Source organism: Papilio machaon, chromosome 11 (assembly GCF_912999745.1).
Source record: "Papilio machaon chromosome 11, ilPapMach1.1, whole genome shotgun sequence".
Lineage (NCBI taxonomy): Eukaryota > Metazoa > Arthropoda > Insecta > Lepidoptera > Papilionidae > Papilio > Papilio machaon.
Genome location: NC_059996.1, coordinates 86,268 through 106,346, shown reverse-complemented (window position 1 = coordinate 106,346; position 20,079 = coordinate 86,268). Strand labels below are relative to the sequence as shown.

Sequence of the window (20,079 nt, the reverse complement as noted above, 5' to 3'; positions counted from 1 at the left end):
CCGCGCTGCATTGTCACATCTAACGTTAAGCAACGCAAAATAAATCCTAAGTTGCGTAAAATCATAAATTCTGTTTAATTTGGCAATCTTGCTACAGTATATTTGTGAAAGAAATGTTGACAAACATTTCTTTACTTCATTTACACTGTAAGAGTTTTGATACGTGCGAGCTAAAGCTCAGTTGTTCAGACATAAAACATTACATCAACAGAGCCACTGCAATCAGATTTCTTCTATTATATTTATATTTGTATTTCTGTTTGACAAATTTTTACTTAGATTTGATGCACTGCCATTTCATATTATATATACATATATATGATGTTTGTAAGATTGTATGTATTGTATTTGATCGTATTATATAATTGGTAATATATTTGAATATTGCAGGAACACAACATTATGTCTCGGTGATCTCAAATTATTTAACTGTATGCATACTGCTGAATAACTTAAATTTGTCCATTTCCCTAATTTAATAATTATAATAAAACTAAAATCAAAGGTGCTACTTTTTAAATGAATGAAGTTCAACTATGGTTACCATGTCCCACCAAACATCCCAGAGGGAGAATGTGACAAATTTAACTGTTCATGCAGAGGACAAGCTGCGGGCACTGCTCCCCGCCACTTGCCCTCCACTGGTGGCCATTTGTGATCAATGTACCTTGTAACAGAATCATTGTAGTACATGTTGAGGTGAATAGAAATTATAAATTAAATAAAAGTAACAATTTGTGTACTCTCTTGGTTTTATTTGGTGCATAAATAAATAAATGCAATATATAAAAGGTAGTGAATCCCTCATGAACTTTAGCTTATCACATATGGTCCATGAAGACTCAGATCAGGAGTCGTCAAAGGTCATCCGGCCCACCCCATGCTGCTTTACGTACCGTCTGTATTGTTTGTATTTATTATTTTCAGCGAGAGCTTTTTTCTCTTCTTCATCTTTGAGCTCTTTCCAAACCAAAAAGTTATCTTTGATCCAGAGCTCCTCGTCCAGGAACTGCCGCCGCTCCTTATCCTCGAGAGCATTGAACTGGTGTTGACCTAGCTTCATGTACTTACGTATTATATACAGTTTCTCTTCCTCTCCATAAGGCTGCTTCATTATTGTGAATTTCCAGAACCATCTCAGATACCAATATGCATAGTAAGTGATTGTGTAAGGCAGGAGTATGAGCTGAATCCATAAAATATCTATAATTTGGGGTTTTGCATAAGCACCTCTAATGTCCAGGTTCTCCTCTATAACTCTTCTTATGACCCTGTCCTGCTCCATCTTCTGTTCCGCTTTGCTCTTCCTGTTAGCCTTTCCTTTGCCTTGTGCTTCCTTGGATTCCGCCTTAGCTATTTCTAGAGCTCTGTTCCTGTATTTTGGCACGGTCATGAAATATTTAATGGCAGTGTCGTATTTGGACCAGGCGCTGTAGTACTGAATGACCGAGATGACGGAGATGGTGACGGCGATGACGATCCTCACGTCGACTTTGGGGGCCATGCGGCGCCGGTAGTACCGGTAGTAATGCGCGTAGTACTCCTGCGGGTTGTCCAACATGTAATCGTAGTCGGACCTTTCTTCGTCATCTCGTAAAATTTCGTACGCCGTAGCTATTTCTTTGAATTTCTCTTCCGCTTCCTTCTTTGCCTCGGGCAAGCGATGCATGTCCGGGTGGAATTTCTTGGCCAACTGTCTGTAACTCCTGCCGATTTCATTTTTCGTTGCTTCCCTGCTGACTCCTAGAACTTCATAACAATTTCTTTTTCCGCAATAAATACCTTCAAGTAAATGGTCTGCAGAATACACTGTGATAACTTGACATATTAATGAAAGAACTATAAGCTTACTATGATATAACAACATTTTAAATTTAAAACATAATCTCTGTGATTGAATTATATATTAACGCGCGTCAATTCGAAGTAGACATAAATCTTCTTATGAATAAAACTGCATATATATATCCCATTCCGCACTCCACAGGCTGGTTGTGTCAATCTGTCAATGTCAAGTCAACGCGACGTCGCAATCAATTGCATCGACGTCAGCCAATACCTTTGATTACAGAGAAACAGACTAGGCAAAGACCTGCCGTTGTGTATAAAACGTCAAATATCGAAATGGCTGTCTTATATGGAGTTTGTCTGTTTACATAATAGAGGCATTTAATCGAAACGCACGATACTCTTATGCTGTGGTTCAATGCGGTTGCCACACGGAGCACACTTTGTGAAACGTAACTCTAGACTAGACTATCCATAATTTAGATCATTCATTCTCTATGTTGTATATTTCGAATTGTAAGACTAGAAGAAAAGTTACAATACGAGGTATTTAAATTACAGTACAGTAAAGTTGAAGACACTCCACAATTTTTCAGTTTATTTGGTGAATTATTTAAATGCGAGGTATGATGCGGGAAACGAGAAACCAAACAAACATTGCCTTATATTCTAGGGTTTTACTTTATAGCGCCATGCGCTTTATATATTCTTTCGATTCTTTCGCACCATGTGTCATGTCAATGTCAACATGTCATGTGTCAGTTCAGTTGTCAGTTGGTATGTCAAGGCTCAGAACTAACTGTTTGTTACGAATAATAAAAAACAATGATATTTACATAAAAACAAAGGTTTAAATATATTCATAATAAACTTAATTAGAACTTTTTAGATTGTTCAATATCTTTAAAAAATTAAAGTTTAATTAGTTAGTGTTTAAAAAACTAATTAGTGTTTAACATGAATGATCTTTTGAAGGAGTTCACAAGAAATCTTAATTATTTTCTAATTGGGCGCGACGGAGATGAAAAAGTAACGTTAATTAAAAAACATTCTAGTAACCTGCAGGCAATCGGCGAATTTAGTTTTCCTAACACTATAACAGCTTGGCACGAATATGTGAATGAAAAAGCGGACTTAAATAACAGCAATTTTCTCACATATGTTAAGAAAGATGCCGTCGATATCATCAACGCATCAAAGAAATGGAAATTATCTGTCAAAAACGTAAAGTTTATCAATGATCGTGTCCATTTGTTTGTCGACCGACGTATTGCTATAAGAGTATGCTTAGAATGTTGTTTAGAAAACAATAATTGGATTATTCAGAAATTAAATGATAAACAAAATGTTGCGTGCATCGATCCGTCGTGTGATGGAGCCGGTATAACTTCACTGCGTGTCAAAAGTTTAGTGCAAGCAATAAATAATCTTGTTGCCATAAACTCAAGCAATTTGTCTGAAACTACAAGAGTAGTTGTCACCTCAAAGTCATCAAACAGCTGCGGTTCAGGGGAATACTTGCTGTGTGGAGCTGTACTCAATGCTAAAACTAATGTCAAGGAAAATGCTTTAAGTGGAGATGATTTTATCAAGTGAGTTTTATTTGCTTTTGCATCTGTGCCTATCTGTCCTACCCTACTCTACCCTGACACTATTTGTGTAATGTTTAAATTAAGAAGGGAACTGAAATGACAAATGAAAGATGAATACCTGTTGTGCTAACATCATGGTGTGGTCTACACAAAGAGTCATGACGGCAGGGCAATGGCTTCACTCAAATACTAGAATACTAGTATATCTATATTTCTGGATCTTATCAACTCAATGTTTTTATGAGCACAGAAATGGTTTCTGAAGATCTGTGGATAAATGTTTTACATCTTCATTTAGATTACGTCAGAATGAGTTGATGCTGATCGCGCAGCACAAATATGGTATGAGAGCAGGCACTGAAGACAAGTGGCGGGAGTTCATAGCGCACCTCGGACAGTCTGCCGTCACATTTGAATTACTACAGACTCAGCCCAGCTCCGCTGTCAAAATAAACTTTGATGTGTCCACTGGATGTAGCAAAGGTGACCTTCACCAGTATCAAAATGTCAATTTAATCTTGTAGACATAACTGGATCTCACATCAATTAGTTGAGTAATGACACTGTCATTTGCAATGATAACTAAATAACTATTTGTTAATTGATATATAAAGTTGCCGAGTCAGTCATTAATTAGACTTTCACTTTAAATGCCTAATGAAATGTTACAATACACATTTGTATGAAATATGAATAAGAAAAATAATGTTATGTTATGCAGGTGCCGCATTTATCCTATACAATTGTGCCAGATTGGAAACTATCATACGGACATTCAATGAGAAGGTTGTTGATGGCACGTATCCGCCACTACCTCAAATCACAAACACTGATTTCTCTTTGTTAACTCAAGAGGTAATTGAATTTTTTTTTAATGCAAATTAACAAGACAACATGACATCCCAGTCTACTCTATTTTGCTGCCAACTACCTAACGACATGTTGATGTGTGAGGTCTGTGGAGACATACATCGCTTCCTTACAATGCATGTATTTTGTTCTCATTGAAGTGACACATCCTCACTTATTGAAATGTAATGTTATGAATATTCTACACAAATTTGGTTGCTAATGTAATTAGAATTAACATAAAATATAATGTTATTTATTGGTGCCACTGAATCAACTTTTTAAAAACAAATTTCTACTTATAGATATGAATATTTTTCTTGTATATCTAATAAAAATATAAAATAGCAGGTTTTCGTTGAGGATTGAGGTGTATGTTTGTGTGTATGTATGTGTGTGTGTGTGTGCAGGAGGAGTGGGCGCTAGTGCTGACATATGCGGCGGGCGCCGCGGGCGCGCTGGCTGGCTGCGGGACAGGGCCGCACCGCCTGTGCGCCTTCCTGAGCGCCATGGCCCGCCTGCTCAGTCAGTACTACAGGAAAACTAGGATATTGACGGTGAGTTGTTACTGCCTCACCAATACTCCCTATGGAGGAAACTCTGTCACCGAAAATCGAAAAGTAAAAAAAAATGACAGCACACAGATGTAGGGCTTCATTAGAGAGACCTTACAGACCTTACATCTTAATTGTTTAAACTTTCATGAGACATTATTATACACTATTAAAGAAAGGCTAATTTACGTATGATCTTCCGGTGACGGCACCGACTAGTTCAGTAAGTAGTCGCGTTCGCGTAACGCCTAAGCGTTTTGTTGTTTACGTTAACTCAACCACTCGCCCAGAAGAAGAACTCCGACGGGTCTGAAACTAGTCGGGTTCGTTACCGGAAGATCATACGTTAGTTAAGCTGTTCTTAATTAATTTAGACCTTAGTTCTTCGGAACATAATATTGCATCTTGGGCCACTTCTAAAGATATAACATTAAAAATAAATATAATGATTGCTTAGTAATTTTTTTAGCAAAACTGCGCGACTTTCACATTGAAAACAATACTGCAACTTAATGATAGCATTATTATCAATACAGTAAATTGTATTTACATTGTATCATTCTAAACATTAATAGATTATGAATACAAAAGCAGCGAAACAATCATGTATGTGTAAAAGAGAGCAGCAGCTCGCGGTCACAGTCCTCGCTAATCTGTGTTTGTTTGTCTCCAGGAGCCGCGCTCACATCTGCTGCCCGTCATGTTTGCTCGAATCCATATGCTGAAAGTTCTTAACGAAACTTTAAAGACTTGTTTACGAATATTAAACATTAAAAGCGTTTCGCAAATGTACCACTCATTTTTATTGTTATCCTTTTACATCATAGTCACATTAACACTTAAATGACGAATACATTCCGACCCAGTTGCGTTATCAGTGCAGCGGAGTTGCAGGGAAACGTCGAACGCAATGTTGACATTGAATCGCCGTCGACTTAAACTTTCCCCTCCGCCCGCCGTCGCCGCGCGCATCACATCTTTGTGTCTATACACTATATCGTGTTGTGTAATGCCGTCGCAAAAGGCACGTATGCAAGAAAATAAAACTTATGCGATGTCTCGCACGTCGCAGGAGCGCTACCGAGCTCATGGAAAAAATGTTTTGTTTGGAAACACAAAGTTCACGTGATTGACCCAGGTATTTTGTTGTGGGCATATTGGCGCGCGCCGATTGGAGAGCGCGCGGGGCCGAGCTCGCCCGAGCGCCGCCGAGCGCCGAGGCCGCACTCCGCGCGCCCCACAACGCTCGGCTACGGCTAGTGTGTTTTTGACATCGGTGAACGTAGTCGTGAACTTCGGAGCGGATTAAATACTTTATTTATAGTTTTCAATATAATAAAGCGGCGTGACGTCGGTGGACACCTGCACCGCATCCGGATAAAACAAATATGAGCATCGCCGCCCTGATCCGAGCCGCAGAATACATCGAGCGGCGGGACAGAGGTGAATTGAGTTTTCTTTGTTCGAGTCGCCTCGCTCGCACACGTCGACATGGCTCCCGTCTATTTTCGCCGAGCGCTAATCAGCTGATTTTGACGGAATCGCAGTTTTGTTTGTTGCAGAGGCGGAGCACGGCTACGCGTCGAGTCTGCCGGCGGGCGACGAGGCGCGCGGCCGTCGGCACAAGACGAAGAAGTCGCAAGGCAGCAGGTGAGTGCGGAGCGCCCTGGACCGCGCCCGCTGCCCGCCGCCCGCCGGCTGGCGACCGCTGAGAGTGAGTGGCAGTGAGTGGCAGTGTCGTGACCGAGTGGTGTGCGTGATCAGTGCAAAGTTGATGTCTCAGTGCCGTGTTACAATGTCTGCTTTTCTGTTCCAGGACGACTCATAACGAGTTGGAAAAGAACAGGTTAGTGGTAGTCATGTACATTTGAGATGTAAGTGGTCGACTGTGCGGCGGCAGTGCGCGGCCGCCCGCCTGCGACCTTGTCGCCGCTCTCGGCCGATGCGAGTGCAGCGCGCCCGCGGGGGAGCGGCGGAGCGAGGCGGGCAAATGACGCTCCTCACCTATTTGGCAGGCACCTTCGAGGCGGCATGTCAGGTTACGTCACGGAGAGCTTCCCCCGTTCCCATCGCGTTACCTCAACGAGTGATTACAAATTATTTACCTTATTTTGCTAGCAATACGTTACAAAGTAAATTGCATCAGTCACCTTGACGGCTTATCAAAGTAGCTCTATTTTCAGCTGACAACCTTTTCGTTCGTCCGACAATATTTATGAATTCTTGGCTACTAATTGAATAGAACTGGACAGAAAATATATACAGAGTCGTTTTGTAGTCCACATTCATGTGTCTGTGGACGTGGGCGGGCTCGGCTCACCGCCGGTACCCTTATCCCTGAAATCCTCATCCAAGTCAGGTGTTGCAGTGTGCAGAGACTGCAGTCAGCCGGCGTGTCGATATGAAGGCGCGCGGCCGTGTTCGGCGGGCGTTGCGTTTCACGCTCGCGTACTCGTATCGCGTTAACTTTCGCTTGTGTACTCGCCGTGCAATAACAAGTGGAGTGGATCGTGTAGGAGGGCCTTGGCAACGCCAGATTTGTGTTATGCAAGAATATTGTGTCGTAAACAAGTCGGTCTTCTTTAGTTTTGTGATAAAGTATTTAATATATAATATGATAACAGTCGACATGAACGCGCCGTCATGTAGTACATATCGCCGCGCTCAAACACTCTCTTGTACAGTAACGGTTTTAGTTCTACTTTTACCCGAATGACAAGAAAGTAATGTTTTTCGTGCGTACCGTGTAAGTTTTTTTTATGTAAGTTTGTATGTATGTAAAATGCATTCTGATGACCTAGAACAGGGATGGCGACCCATTGGCACGTGACACAATATTTTTGAAATATTACAAAGCAGAAAATGGAATATTCCCAATTACAAAGTCTAATTTATTTTATGGCACTTCTATGACCTCAGAAATATTTTTTCCTTCTATATAAATGTGAAACAAGGCACGTTAATACGTAAAGGTTCGCCATCCCACGACCAGAGTGTGAACGACTGAACGACTATTTGCACGAGTGAGGTGTCATTGGATTGTTCTTTTTCATGTGTGATATAGAGTATAATACATGTGCAGAAAAACATACAATAGATGTAAGAAATAAAAATCTTATTTAGGGAAAATCGAGTTGAAATATCACTCGTCATATTTTTTTATCATTTGCTAAATCATGCTTTCGAGTACCTAGATATTTTCTAAAATAAGAAATTGTTATATACAACATAACAGTTTCTTAAATTTAAATTAAAAGACTGAGTATGTGTGTACGTGTAAGTTGTATGAATATGTATGAGTCAATAGAGGTGTGCCAGAACAGCGCCAAATAGAACTCCATAATCGGATAAATATCCGCTATTTTTGGTTCTACATAACAAAATTTTGTTTTGTTTTTTGGTAAACATGATATTGAAATGTCTATTTTACAAAACTTGTAACTATCATGAAATCAACCTATCCAATAAAAAAATTATATCTCTTATGAGATCTTATGATAGGCATAAGTCTCTGATGATTGAAAGAGAAGCCATATCATAAAGTGGCCGGTTCTGACATCTGCCCTCAATATATTGATTTGATGTTTCACTTAATTATTTGAAATAAGAGTCGTACTATAGGACCCGAGACACACCGGTTTCAGTGTTTGGAACATGATCATCAGGTCAACGATAGGTTTGATCGACACAGTTTTAACTTCCCGCGGAAATTTGTCGCCCTTTGTGTTCGTCCGATAACCACTGATCTCTCCGCGCGCGACTTGCAATGCTCACAGGGTGTGTGCGCGCAAAATTCCAATTTTGCGCGCACACACGTCCAAACTATAACACGTTTAAAAACATTTCAAAATACATTATTTATTTTAAATTCTTTCACTGCATAATACATTCCGTGTTCCGTTTCAACAAACTGTACACGCCCTTACGTGAGTCTCCACTATGGCGAGTGTTGGGTTTGTATACTATAAGATGGGAGACGAGCAAACAGCCATATGAACTTGCTAATGTAACGAAGTGACCGCTGCCCATAGACATGTGCAAGTTGAAATGTCTGCTTTATAACGAAGACAGAAGCGCGGGACAGTTCGCCCAACAAGAGGAGATGTCCCTTTCCACAAAGTTTGGAATCCTCCAATGAAAGAGGACTTTAATTGGACACAGTCATTAGAGGAAACACCGAAATATTGTACATACTTCTACTTCAAGGTTGTCCTCTCTGTGTTCGTAATATTGCACAGAGCGAGCGGGTCCTTCGTGCAGCAGCTACTGCTGATGCGGACTCTATCACTGCCAAATGTTTATTTACTAAAGAAAATGAAAACATCTTTTAATCGACATCGCAAATCAGCATTGGAACAACCTTTGAATCTTTAACAACTGTTTCCATGTGGCGTTCATCTTGATATCTAGCTATCTCAATAGATGCTAATTTATTCATGTGTTAACGAATATGGACAACTTCACTGTCATTTATAAACAAAAATGGAATCGCAAAAGTAGTGAAACCTTGACCTAGTTGCTCTTTAGCAATGTGCTTGCATTGCATTGCAAATAATAATCTGCGATGTTGGCTAAATAATATCATATTATAACGTGGGCATAAGTCGTACGTGATGAAGTTGCGGTTGCCGCAGTCGCCGCGATCAGCAGACAGGGCGGCGCCGGCGCCGGCGCGGCGGACGCAGTCAAAATAAACGTGCGCGCAGCCACCGATTCGATGCACTGCGTCCTGCGCCCTGCGCCCTGCGCCCTGCGCCCTGCACCCTGCGCCCTGCGCCCTGCGCCCTGCGCCCTGCTCACAACAACCTGCTCCCTACGCCCGGCTCACGACAGACAGCAGTACGCGCGTTATGGCGAATAAGATTCAAACTTGTTTTCCACGAATTTTGCATGTTCTTCTATAATTTATGTGTTTTGTAGCGATGTCTTACGTCTGATGAACAGAATGACATCCCACTAGTCAAAATCGGAACTTATTAAGGCCTTAGGCCATCATAAAGAAACTTAGTTATACATATTGACCCACATACATAAAAAAGTTACATACGTGTGAAAAACATTACTCTCTTGTCAGTGGAGTAAAAATGGCACCGAGTGCGTTCCCGCGGCATGCCTGCCTGCACACGTCCTCTATACAAAAATAACCATTATGATGCAAATTGCATCGGATATTTGTTTTTTGTTGTTTTCAACTTCCAAACGCCTCGATGTTGTTGCCGAGTCGTAATGCCACATAATGCGTCGCTGTTCAATTTCAAAAGCGATGGTAGGACTTGAGACGCTCCTTTCTGTCCAGCCCAGTCGCGCACAAACCTAACGCCAGTACTGTTCATGTATAGAGGTCAGTGGTAACAAATTGTTTCGTTGGTAGAATGTGGATGGGGGTAATTCCACGCTCAATTTATACATGTAAAGTTACATAGAATAATTCGCACAAAGCTTAAAATTGTTATGAATGTTCAGAACACCATTTTATGTGAAAATATAAAAGTACTTGTAAGTTTTTAAAAAAAACTACCTTTGACAGGGACAAAGTCGCGTTCGGGTGCTAGTGAAAAGTACTACTTTTTGAACCGTTTGAACAATAATGTATCTCGGAAACGGGACCTCTTAAAAAAAGTATGTAGAGGTTTTATAGTTAATTTATGTACATGATTAACAACTTACTATAGCAACTACATCTTACTACTAAAACGAGTATTTTTTTTATAAAACTTATAGAAAAACTTCAAGAACCCAGTTCTTGGGCCCTTTAACCTTAAACTTAAATAGTCGTGGATACCCTATGTATATGTATGTTATGAGACAACTTTTAGGATGTCAATGACAACTCATATATATAACGAGTTTATAGTACATATCTCAAATTGCGAGGTGAACTTACTAAGATGACTGGATTATACGAACAGAAATCTCCGTATAAAATATAAGTCTCTAGATCCAGAACTTTGGAACCTGCGGACCGTCTATATTATAGGTATTATCAGACTGAATAACCGTTATTTTTTGCTTGGTGCCGTACATCGAATGTCTATTTACTTTTTCCGTAATATATACGAAAATAATAATCGCATCCGCAAACTAGAAGGCGGCCATTTAGGAGCTGCCGTTAGAGACCGTTCGCAAGAATCCGGCGCTGGATTCAAACATTTTTATACTTCTGATGTTAATCTTAACTTAAACCGTACTTTTTTCTAATTCAGACCTTTCAAGATTTAATGGTTTAAGTGAAGCCCCTACAACATTTCTACTTTCTTGTGATCTCTCCATAATATCCGGCCATCGTATCTGAGGTCCCTGGCCCTAGATCTCCTGGACCACTTTGGCAATGATTGATGTTAACCGTTCGATGCTAATAGCGGCAAAGTGGTGGAGAAGGCGCGCGTGCACAGCGTCGCGTAACCTTGCGCGGTTCGCGGTGCGTGGTAAACACGTCACGTCACGAGCTATTCTTAGCCCGCTAGTGGGCGCGCGCGGGGTCGATGACCGCCGCCTATCGCGCCAGCGCAGCAATGCTATCGCCAACATTTCTTTTTCGTTACGCGAATTTGAAGCTGTTTAACCAGCGACAAAGATACAATGCGTTTAAAATGAGAAAGTGTATGAACCTGCGCCATACTAACCACACGTCATAGCCCCACAGCTCTTGCTAGGTTGGGCCAGAAAATAGATGTTTAAAAATTATTTTTGATTTTAATTCAAATCTAATTATATTTTTAAAAATTGCGAGATAATAAAAAAATATTAGGGTAGCCAATCATTAGCTGTTATCCTATCTTTATTATTAAATAAATATGTAAATACAAATGTTTAGATGTATGGATGTTTGTTTGAAGGTATCTCTGAAACGGCTCACCGGATCTTGATAAAATTATGTACATATGAAGACCATATAATAGTGTCGAAGAACACATATGCTACTTATTATTTTTTTTAATTCCGCTCGGACGCAGTCGCGAGCGACAGAAATTATATATAAATACGTGAGCCGAAGACTTTGTACTCCTTCATAAGAAAATTGCGAAATTAATGCAAAAAATACTTTGATTATAAATTATGGTAGAATTTTGACCAATGGAAGACAACTAGTGATATATAGTTATTTGAGAAAAAGTAAAAAAAAACAGCAATATAATATATACAATAATAATAGTTTGCGGCGCGGCTTTGGAAGTGAGGAAGTGGCGCACTAGCTGCTGCTTCGGAAGCTTGGAAGTCGCAACCACAAGCGTCGTAAACCGCCGCGTGCGGGCCCGTTAGCTCGGTTAGGGGTAAACAACTTAATAACGCAATCTTGACGCGGCGGCGGCGGCGGGCTTCGGAAGACACGACGAGTTCTTTACGGAACGGTATATTGTGTGATCGCTGCGTTAATCGACCGGAGTTTACATTGAATTTACCCGTAAAGCAAATACTCGAAACTCCATCAAAACAAAAGGAGTACGGTTTAAAAATAGTAATATCTTTTAAACTTTTATACTCGGGGATTTAAAATAAACCATTTTACAGGAAACTAGCGATCCGCCCCGGCTTCGCTCGGGTGGCAAAGGATACAATATTGTACAATGACCTTTTTTCTGTTATATCAATACCTACCCTTCTCATTAATGTTCCGTCTTTAGTAAACTAAACTAGTAAAGATGTATGAGAGAATTATAAATCTCAACAAGTGCTACACAAATTTCTGATTTTCTCAAAATATCCACTTCTTAAGCATTTAAAAAACGCACATTTTTGCGGCGCAATTTTATCGGTTTTAACATTAATCTATATTCAAATAAATGTGTTCGTTAACTGGCGAATTTAACGTAGAATTATACTTGTCTTTAACAATATACAATTCTGACAAAGATTTCAAGATCAAAAACAATAAGCGGAACCGAAACCTCAACTCGCGGGCGCTCTCGTGTTTACTACGCTTTACAACTACTATAGACGGGACATTACCGAGCAGGGTAATAACATGACAGAAAATAGATCACACATATATTTTTTGGTATGAATTTGGCGCAGAAGGCGACACATAGGAAAGGAAAATATCCTCTTTCTGTGCGTCCGTTCCCTCGTTGATGAAAGGTACGCAACGCATCTGCAATTGCAGATCTCATGAGCAACGGTATGATGCGGCCGGAAGTTTTGTTTTTCGACATCATTTAAAGCGGGTCGGTGTTGTTGCTGGCACGTTGCGTGACGTCGTGTTGCCTGACGCCGGGCGGGAACAAAGGCGGCAGCCACGTGGCCCTATCGATCCGCGGCGCAGCAGAGCGCGCTCCGCTCCCCGCCCGCCTCCATTCACAAACGTTGTGTTGACACTCTGCTGACAGGACAGGGTGGACACGGACTCAACAACCCTTTGTGAGAGGTGGAGTGTGGCCGGCATAGTGTAGCGCAAGCCGTAGCTTGAAGGAACTCATCTGTTTACCTACCTGCTACTAACATAGTGCATTAAGAACCCATCGGTTCTTAAAATGTCTGTATGTGTACTGTTCAATTTTACTGTACGATGGTAAAGATGAGTTCTTTGTCTGAAAGAAATATTCAGTATTTTGTTAAAATGTGCACTCTTTACATTTCGAAACATTCCTTCAACCAATATATTTTCCTTTAACAATTAATAAATCTCACGAGTTAGTTATAATTAATAAAATTTAGCACACATTTTAACAGCCTTTTTATGTAAGTTGTTATTGCTAAAACTGTACGAGGGAGCTAACTGCCTTATACAGCCCTGGTCCGGCCGCTGTGCGCCTCGCGTCTCCTCGACAACCTTTTTTTTTTTTTAAAAAAATATTGAGATACTCAAGTTGTAGATTAATAACGCATATCATTTGTCAAAAAATAAATCTGTCCCATAGAAATAATAGAACGGCTATTTTTGTATCAAATTTCATCGAAATCCGTTTAGCTGTATCGGATTTACCTGATAACAAACATTTATACACCCATCTATACAAAATTTCTCATTTATATTTAGAAAACTAGCTGTTCCCTGCGACTTCGTTCGAATGCAGTTAATAAATAAAACTGCATCTTTATTTAATTGCTGACGAAAACAAAAACAAACTATCCACACATAATAAAAAGTAACCTGAGTCCTTTTCCAAGCTGAAATAATAAACTGCTAAGGTATCAAAATATTCATCCATACTTAATTTAGAGTGTCTATGTAATAAATGAATAAAAAGACAATTTTATTTTGTATGGGACTTTGGCCCACCGGGGATAAATAAACTTAATGTTCGTTATTATCTCTACATTATAGAGATAATATAAGTAAAAAGTTTTAAAGGTAATATGCTGAGAATTCAACGTTAAGTGGTTAGATGCGGTGAGCAGAAGACCGCATAGTGTGGAAGGCCAGGCGTTGGGAAATTATCATTAATTTTGAAGTTATCAGCTATATATAAATGTATTCGATCACAATCGTAATATAAATCCTCTATTATGTAAAATGTCTGCAATATGTTACATAATTTGTTTTTCAGTATTTATTTTATCCACAATTATAAAGCACAATTGTGTCTGACCCCAAAAGAAACTGACTCCTTTTCTTTTTTTACACTGTTGTCTATCTGTCCGCAAGTCCGCGTTTGTTCCGGGCAATCTAATTTTCATTTGTATGATATTTTGACGATACAATTTAAGCTCTATTCCAAATACATAAGGCTTATATTTCGCTGTAAATAAGTTTTTCTCGTGCGCTCGGCGTTGCGTTCCGTGAATCTTGGTGTTTACTATTGAGAAATGAGACAACACGACTGGCGCGTGAAATAAAAGATGTTTTCTACAATATATAAGTTTTATACAAAATTGTATATTGTTTGAAATTCCTGTCCACTTCATACAACTTTCGACATCAGTCAGGAAATAAATACGCGTGATCTTATTGTGTCTTCCTTGTGATGTTTCGTGATTTTTGGAGGTCCCCTTTGGGACCTCGCGTGATTAATGGTATGTTGAATGTCTTTACTTAAACATAATTGAATCTTAACACTAAGGAACTTGTCATATTAAAAGTATCGGCGGCGGCGCTCGTTGCCCTCTGACTTGACATTGTGGAGGACGTTGACCTTCATTAATCAATTTTATCAGCTTTTCTTTTACATTTTTTATCACAATAAGTGTATTATCATTGTTTTATTGATAAGTAAAACGTTGAGTTTTCCATATGTCGTAGCCAAATGTTGGAATTGACCAATTCATGAAATGACCATCTAAAGGTGATTATATAATGTGAACATATACGGCTAAATACAATAGGTATATAAGGATATTGTAAGACTAACATGACACCAAATTGTATACTTAGGTCAAAAAAAAACTTGAGAGGTGTCAAGGGACACCCGGATGGAACGAAGTTCCTTTCAATTAATTAGTGAAGGAACCAATGTTTATTCTATGAATAAAAAACTTAAGTCTTCACAAGAAGTACATTTTATTTCTATGAATTTTCGTTATATGTATATTGTCACGTCGTTGCCATGGTGAAGTAGCGCTTATTCGTCTATAGCAAAAAGTGTCGTGACAACTTTTCGTAAGAATTTTTTCCGTCTAGCCCCCTTTCACAACGCGCGATAAGGAACTTCGTTCCAAAAACTTTTTTAACTTGTCAGTTAATTGAAACATTTATTTTAAACTTTCTTTTGACACCCATGTTGAAATAATTGTACAAAATACGTCATCCGACATTTTGTAACGACAGCGAACCATTGTTGGCTGCAGTTACCTACTATTGTACACGCCAGCAAGAACAACATCTGTTGCACGAATGCGCCCTCACGCCCGGTACAATACCACGACCACACAGAAGGCACTCTTCAAGTGGAAATCATTCCGTGTTAATTATGATGAATGTGCCTTCCGAAGACTTAATATTCTCTTACCCTTTCTACTCTTTTCTTATAAGAAAGGAAGGGATTTGACGGAGGAGGTGACGAATAGGAAAGGGAAGTATATTGTAAGTGTATCTTTCTGTGCGTAACCTTCTCCGTCGATTAAAGGTAGGCAACGCATCTGCATCTGTGGATGTGTCTAGACTAGCGGTAGCTTCACTATTTCCTTGAATTCTGGCGGCCGCTTGCGCGTATGTCACCTTTTAATGTATATAAAAAATTTAGTTTGACGCCAGCACGACCCGCGGCGTGAGTAGGGATTAAGGGGTTATTACAAGCGCGGTTCGAGCGGTCCACAAGTGCGCGATGTAGACTTGTCCGATAATGAAACGATTCAGAGAGTAAAGAAAAACGTCAAGACACGGATAACATGTACCTTAAGGAATGCAAGTTTTTTGGTCGTGTAATATAAATGAAATCATTTTGTTACAGACGAGCGCACCTGAGGAGCTGCCTGGAGCGGCTGAAAGGCATGGTACCGCTGGAGCCCGAGGCGGCGCGACACACTACGCTCGGCCTGCTTACCAAAGCAAAAAGATTTATAAAGGTAACCGACGTCATGCCCCGCGCCCCTCTCCCTTCGCCCAGCTCTCTGCACTCAGCTCCAGTAGATTTAAAAGGAAATACTCTCATTATACATTAAATCCGTTAGAGATGTAATAAGGAGACCGAGTGTTCAATCCATTTCCCGTCCCTTTCTCATCTCCGCCTGCGCTCTCCCCGTCTTACGTAAAGCTGGCAGGCGACTCTTTGTTCCTGATCGTCATGGAAGTGTGCGAGTGGCGTCCGCCGATACGCTGAGAAGGTAAAGATATGTGCGGCGGGTTGCAGAGCCTGGAGGAGCGGGAGAAACGGCACTCGAGCCACAAGGAGCAGCTGGCGCGCGAGCAGCGCTTCCTGCGGCGGCGGCTGGCGCAGCTGCGCGCGGTGGCTCGGCGCGCGCGCTGCTCGCCCTGCTCGCCCTGCGCCCCCGCCTCGCCGCACGCCGCGCACCACACCGCGCACCACGCCGCGCACGACCCCGCGCACCAGCACTCCGCGCACCAGCACTCCGCGAGGGCCGACTCCTTCTCCTCGGTGGAGTCCTCCTCGGGCGTGTCCACCGCCGACCGCTCGCCCTCATCCGTCTCCGAAAGCGGTGAGTGTGTGCTGCTGCCTCCGCTCGCGACTGTTCGAAGCTGTTATTTTACTTATATACTTCTTTGATTTGTTGTCGTTCATTATATACCTGTATAATGCTACAAACTCCAATAGCCTAAAGAAGAAAAAATACACATATACGACGAGGCGTGCGGTCCGACTGACGTGAAACATTAGATTGCATTAAGTGGCTAAGACGTGTCGGTTCGCTTTGCAGACGAGGTGGACGTGTTGGGCTACACGTCGAGCCCCAGCGACTGCGAGTCGTTGGCGTCGGGTGACAGCGGCCTGCCGCGCCCCGCCCGCCCCCGCCGAGCGCCGCCCCTCTCCCCCGATGTCGCCAGGTGAGCTCCCCGCCCCCGCCGAGCGCCGCCCCTCTCCCCCGATGTCGCCAGGTGAGCTCCCCGCCCCCGCCGAGCGCCGCCCCTCTCCCCCGATGTCGCCAGGTGAGCTCCCCGCCCCCGCCGAGCGCCGCCCCTCTCTCCCGATGTATAAGAAAAGTATATTTATAAAGAAACTAACAACTTTTTAGTGATTGGAGATCACTTAACACCTAGTTTCGTCACAAAAAAGTAATGAACGACGCGAGTGACCGAGCGACGCAAAATCCCGTTTCCTCGTCGCAAGCGTCTCGGACTTCGCGTCGGCCTTCCGCCGCTAGTAGTACAGCGAGGTTGTGTTGCAGATGGGGACAGCCTCGGAGCGGCGCGAGGTCTGCCACGCGACCCTAACCTGCCCCTCCCGCACCGCTGCCGGGGACACGGACACACAAACACACACACACACACATCGTATTGAGTACAAAATCGCCAAAAAAAACTTCATTACTTAATTATTTCTTTTTTCGGGTCTCAAGCGACACCTGCGGGATTTGCCTTTTAATTTCTGTTATGTGCAAACGATATCCGACACGATTCTGACGGGATTTAAAATTTATTTCGGATAGATGCGAAATAAAGCTTAATATTAAATAATGAGCATAGAACTAGAGCGGACGACATTTTATCGAGCGCGACCAACGATGAATTTGAACGAGCTGTAATTTATAATGGCAACAGTAGCGTGTCTCTCACCGGACCAGATACATTTGTGGCAATTGTAACTATCTAGATCTAGATAATATATGTCTACGTTACTATGAAGACTACCTCTACCGGTTTCATTTCAAAGTTCTCCTACTCACAGGCGATTCGTTCCTTGTCATAACAAGCTCGAACCATGCTAACCTTTTGCTTCTTAACTTCTCTACCGCTGGTCCTTAATATACTCGTTTCGCATCAAACCACTCTCACACTCACATTTCCGCCGATCGCGCCAATTTACTATCCGTGGATAGAACACATAGAATCTATTGTATTTAGGGCTGATCTGCCGCAACAACAAGCCCAACAGAAGACATATATTTTATCTAATATGAAAACAACAGAACTTAAAAGGCAACCTAGTTCCGAATTCTTGACTTTTTGTTTCAAATTATTTTAATGTTATTTTATAAATTGTTTTATTTATTTTTTATGTTTATTTTTTCAAAATCTATATTTCTTATGTTCTTCGACAATATGTAAGCGTAGGATAAGTACTTATTGTCACGTCGGCGACTCGTCGGCAACACGTCGGCGACTCGACGGCAACTCGTCGGCGACTCGTCGACGAAACGTCATTATAGTTTTTATGTCTCATTTACACAAGGAGAGTTTCGCCTCGAGTAGAGTCTCGTACAAATTGCTCCCAACTCTATCTTACGAGGCTCCTCATCACATTTATCTTTCAACAATCGCAATCTCGATATTTTATGAGACGATAATATCACTTTTACAAAACTCTCACCATCTGTAGACTATCGTATGATAGTAGACATAAAGGCGAGCAGGCGAGCGATGAGACAAACTCTCTTTGTGAAAATTGCATATTTGTATATAAATATTTGTTTCTTGTAGAATAAACGAAGAAAATAAATGGTATACACGTGTGCGGGGGGTCAGCTGGACCGCCGCACCCCCCGCACCCCCCGCACACGGCGACATCTTATTTTTAGTATAATTTGGATATTATAATGATCTCATTTCGATGTCACGTCCATCCGAGTAATGTGTCATTTTTTGTTTTAAACTTTAAAAAAAAACGTTCAAACGAAGTCCCGAACGAGCGACCGCTTGTTGTTCGTGTTCGTGTCGTTGTTTATGTTCGGATTCGATGGAAATGAGAAGTTATATTTACCTATACATATGACATCGGCTGACTTTGGAAAGATTCAGTGTTTTAATTCTTTTTTATATGTGTGTGTGTGATTGCAGCCTTGTATAGCAACTTGTTGTTGTATACGTCTGATATAATTTGTAATTTCCATTGAATTTGCGAAAACGCACACGTAAAGAGAGCGGAGATGAGATGACAAGTCAGAGATGACGAGATCTCCGCGCACACGACCAGCAATGAGTGTGTAGCGCGCAGCGGGACTTCATACAAACGTCACACAGAGTACATCATATATTTTTGTTATAACTATTGTATTTAATAATAAATTGTTAATTTATTTTATGGTGACGAGAGAAGTTTTTTTATTATATAACACAAGGTGGGCGGCGGGCGACAAGTGCGCATTGTTTCCGTCCGGCTTATCCTAGCCGTAGTCGTAGTCCTAGGTACCGATCTGATCATAAAAAATATTTTTTTATAATAACGCAATAACTACCATACGTTATTAGTACATTTTCCTTGTTATTTTTGTCATATGACATACATATTATATTAAATGATATATAATATCATCAAAGTATGTTTGTCACAGTCCCGGCGCGGCGTGCTAATTGCATAAAAAACAAATTTATCAAAATAAATAAGTTTAACACTATGTGTAGTGGACTGTATTAAATGAAAGTTCTTCTTGATAGGAGATACTAACGCCTTTATTGTTCCCATTCCATACGATTGGACAATTTTAACAATCAACAAACGATATTTATACTTGTTCGCCGCGGCTCTTTAGCGGGCAGAAGTTAAAAGGACGCCGCGTCTTTCGGCGTAGGACAAGCGTCAAGGGATTTACAAAGAATCCCGCCCTTTAGCGGCCCGCTGTGGCGGCACAGAATAAACATTGCCGACCCGAGGCGAAGTCCTTGAACTGTTAAACGTGTCGCGAGGCGAGTTCAAGGACGGCACGTGTAACGCGTGTTGGTAACTACGTCGCCAACACTATGTAAAAGATTTTTAATTAATTATAATAAAGATTATAGTTATATGAGCGCCGGATTGGTTTAAGCCGAA

The 20,079-nt window shown here is 41.2% G+C and overlaps 3 protein-coding genes across 3 annotated transcripts; 2 read left to right on the top strand and 1 right to left on the bottom strand.

Annotated features, from left to right (window-relative positions):
* Positions 1-333: 333 nt before the first annotated feature.
* Positions 334-2,034, bottom strand: LOC106709603 (dnaJ homolog subfamily C member 25 homolog). The gene has a single exon (XM_014501446.2). It carries the CDS (start codon positions 1,865-1,867, stop codon positions 848-850), a length of 1,020 nt encoding a protein of 339 aa, XP_014356932.2. The 5' UTR covers positions 1,868-2,034; the 3' UTR covers positions 334-847.
* A 639-nt stretch (positions 2,035-2,673) lies between these two features.
* On the top strand, positions 2,674-5,946 carry LOC106709601 (DALR anticodon-binding domain-containing protein 3). The gene is made up of 5 exons (XM_014501444.2): positions 2,674-3,380; positions 3,679-3,863; positions 4,102-4,235; positions 4,640-4,786; positions 5,457-5,946. Exons 1-5 carry the CDS (start codon positions 2,746-2,748, stop codon positions 5,628-5,630), a joined length of 1,275 nt encoding a protein of 424 aa, XP_014356930.2. The 5' UTR covers positions 2,674-2,745; the 3' UTR covers positions 5,631-5,946.
* Positions 5,947-6,033: 87 nt separating this feature from the next.
* Positions 6,034-18,788, top strand: LOC106709545 (max dimerization protein 1-like). Its single transcript, XM_045679987.1, has 8 exons — positions 6,034-6,226; positions 6,331-6,433; positions 6,600-6,629; positions 16,108-16,222; positions 16,507-16,641; positions 16,708-16,813; positions 17,033-17,159; positions 17,501-18,788. Exons 1-8 carry the CDS (start codon positions 6,172-6,174, stop codon positions 17,544-17,546), a joined length of 717 nt encoding a protein of 238 aa, XP_045535943.1. The 5' UTR covers positions 6,034-6,171; the 3' UTR covers positions 17,547-18,788.
* Positions 18,789-20,079: the final 1,291 nt, after the last annotated feature.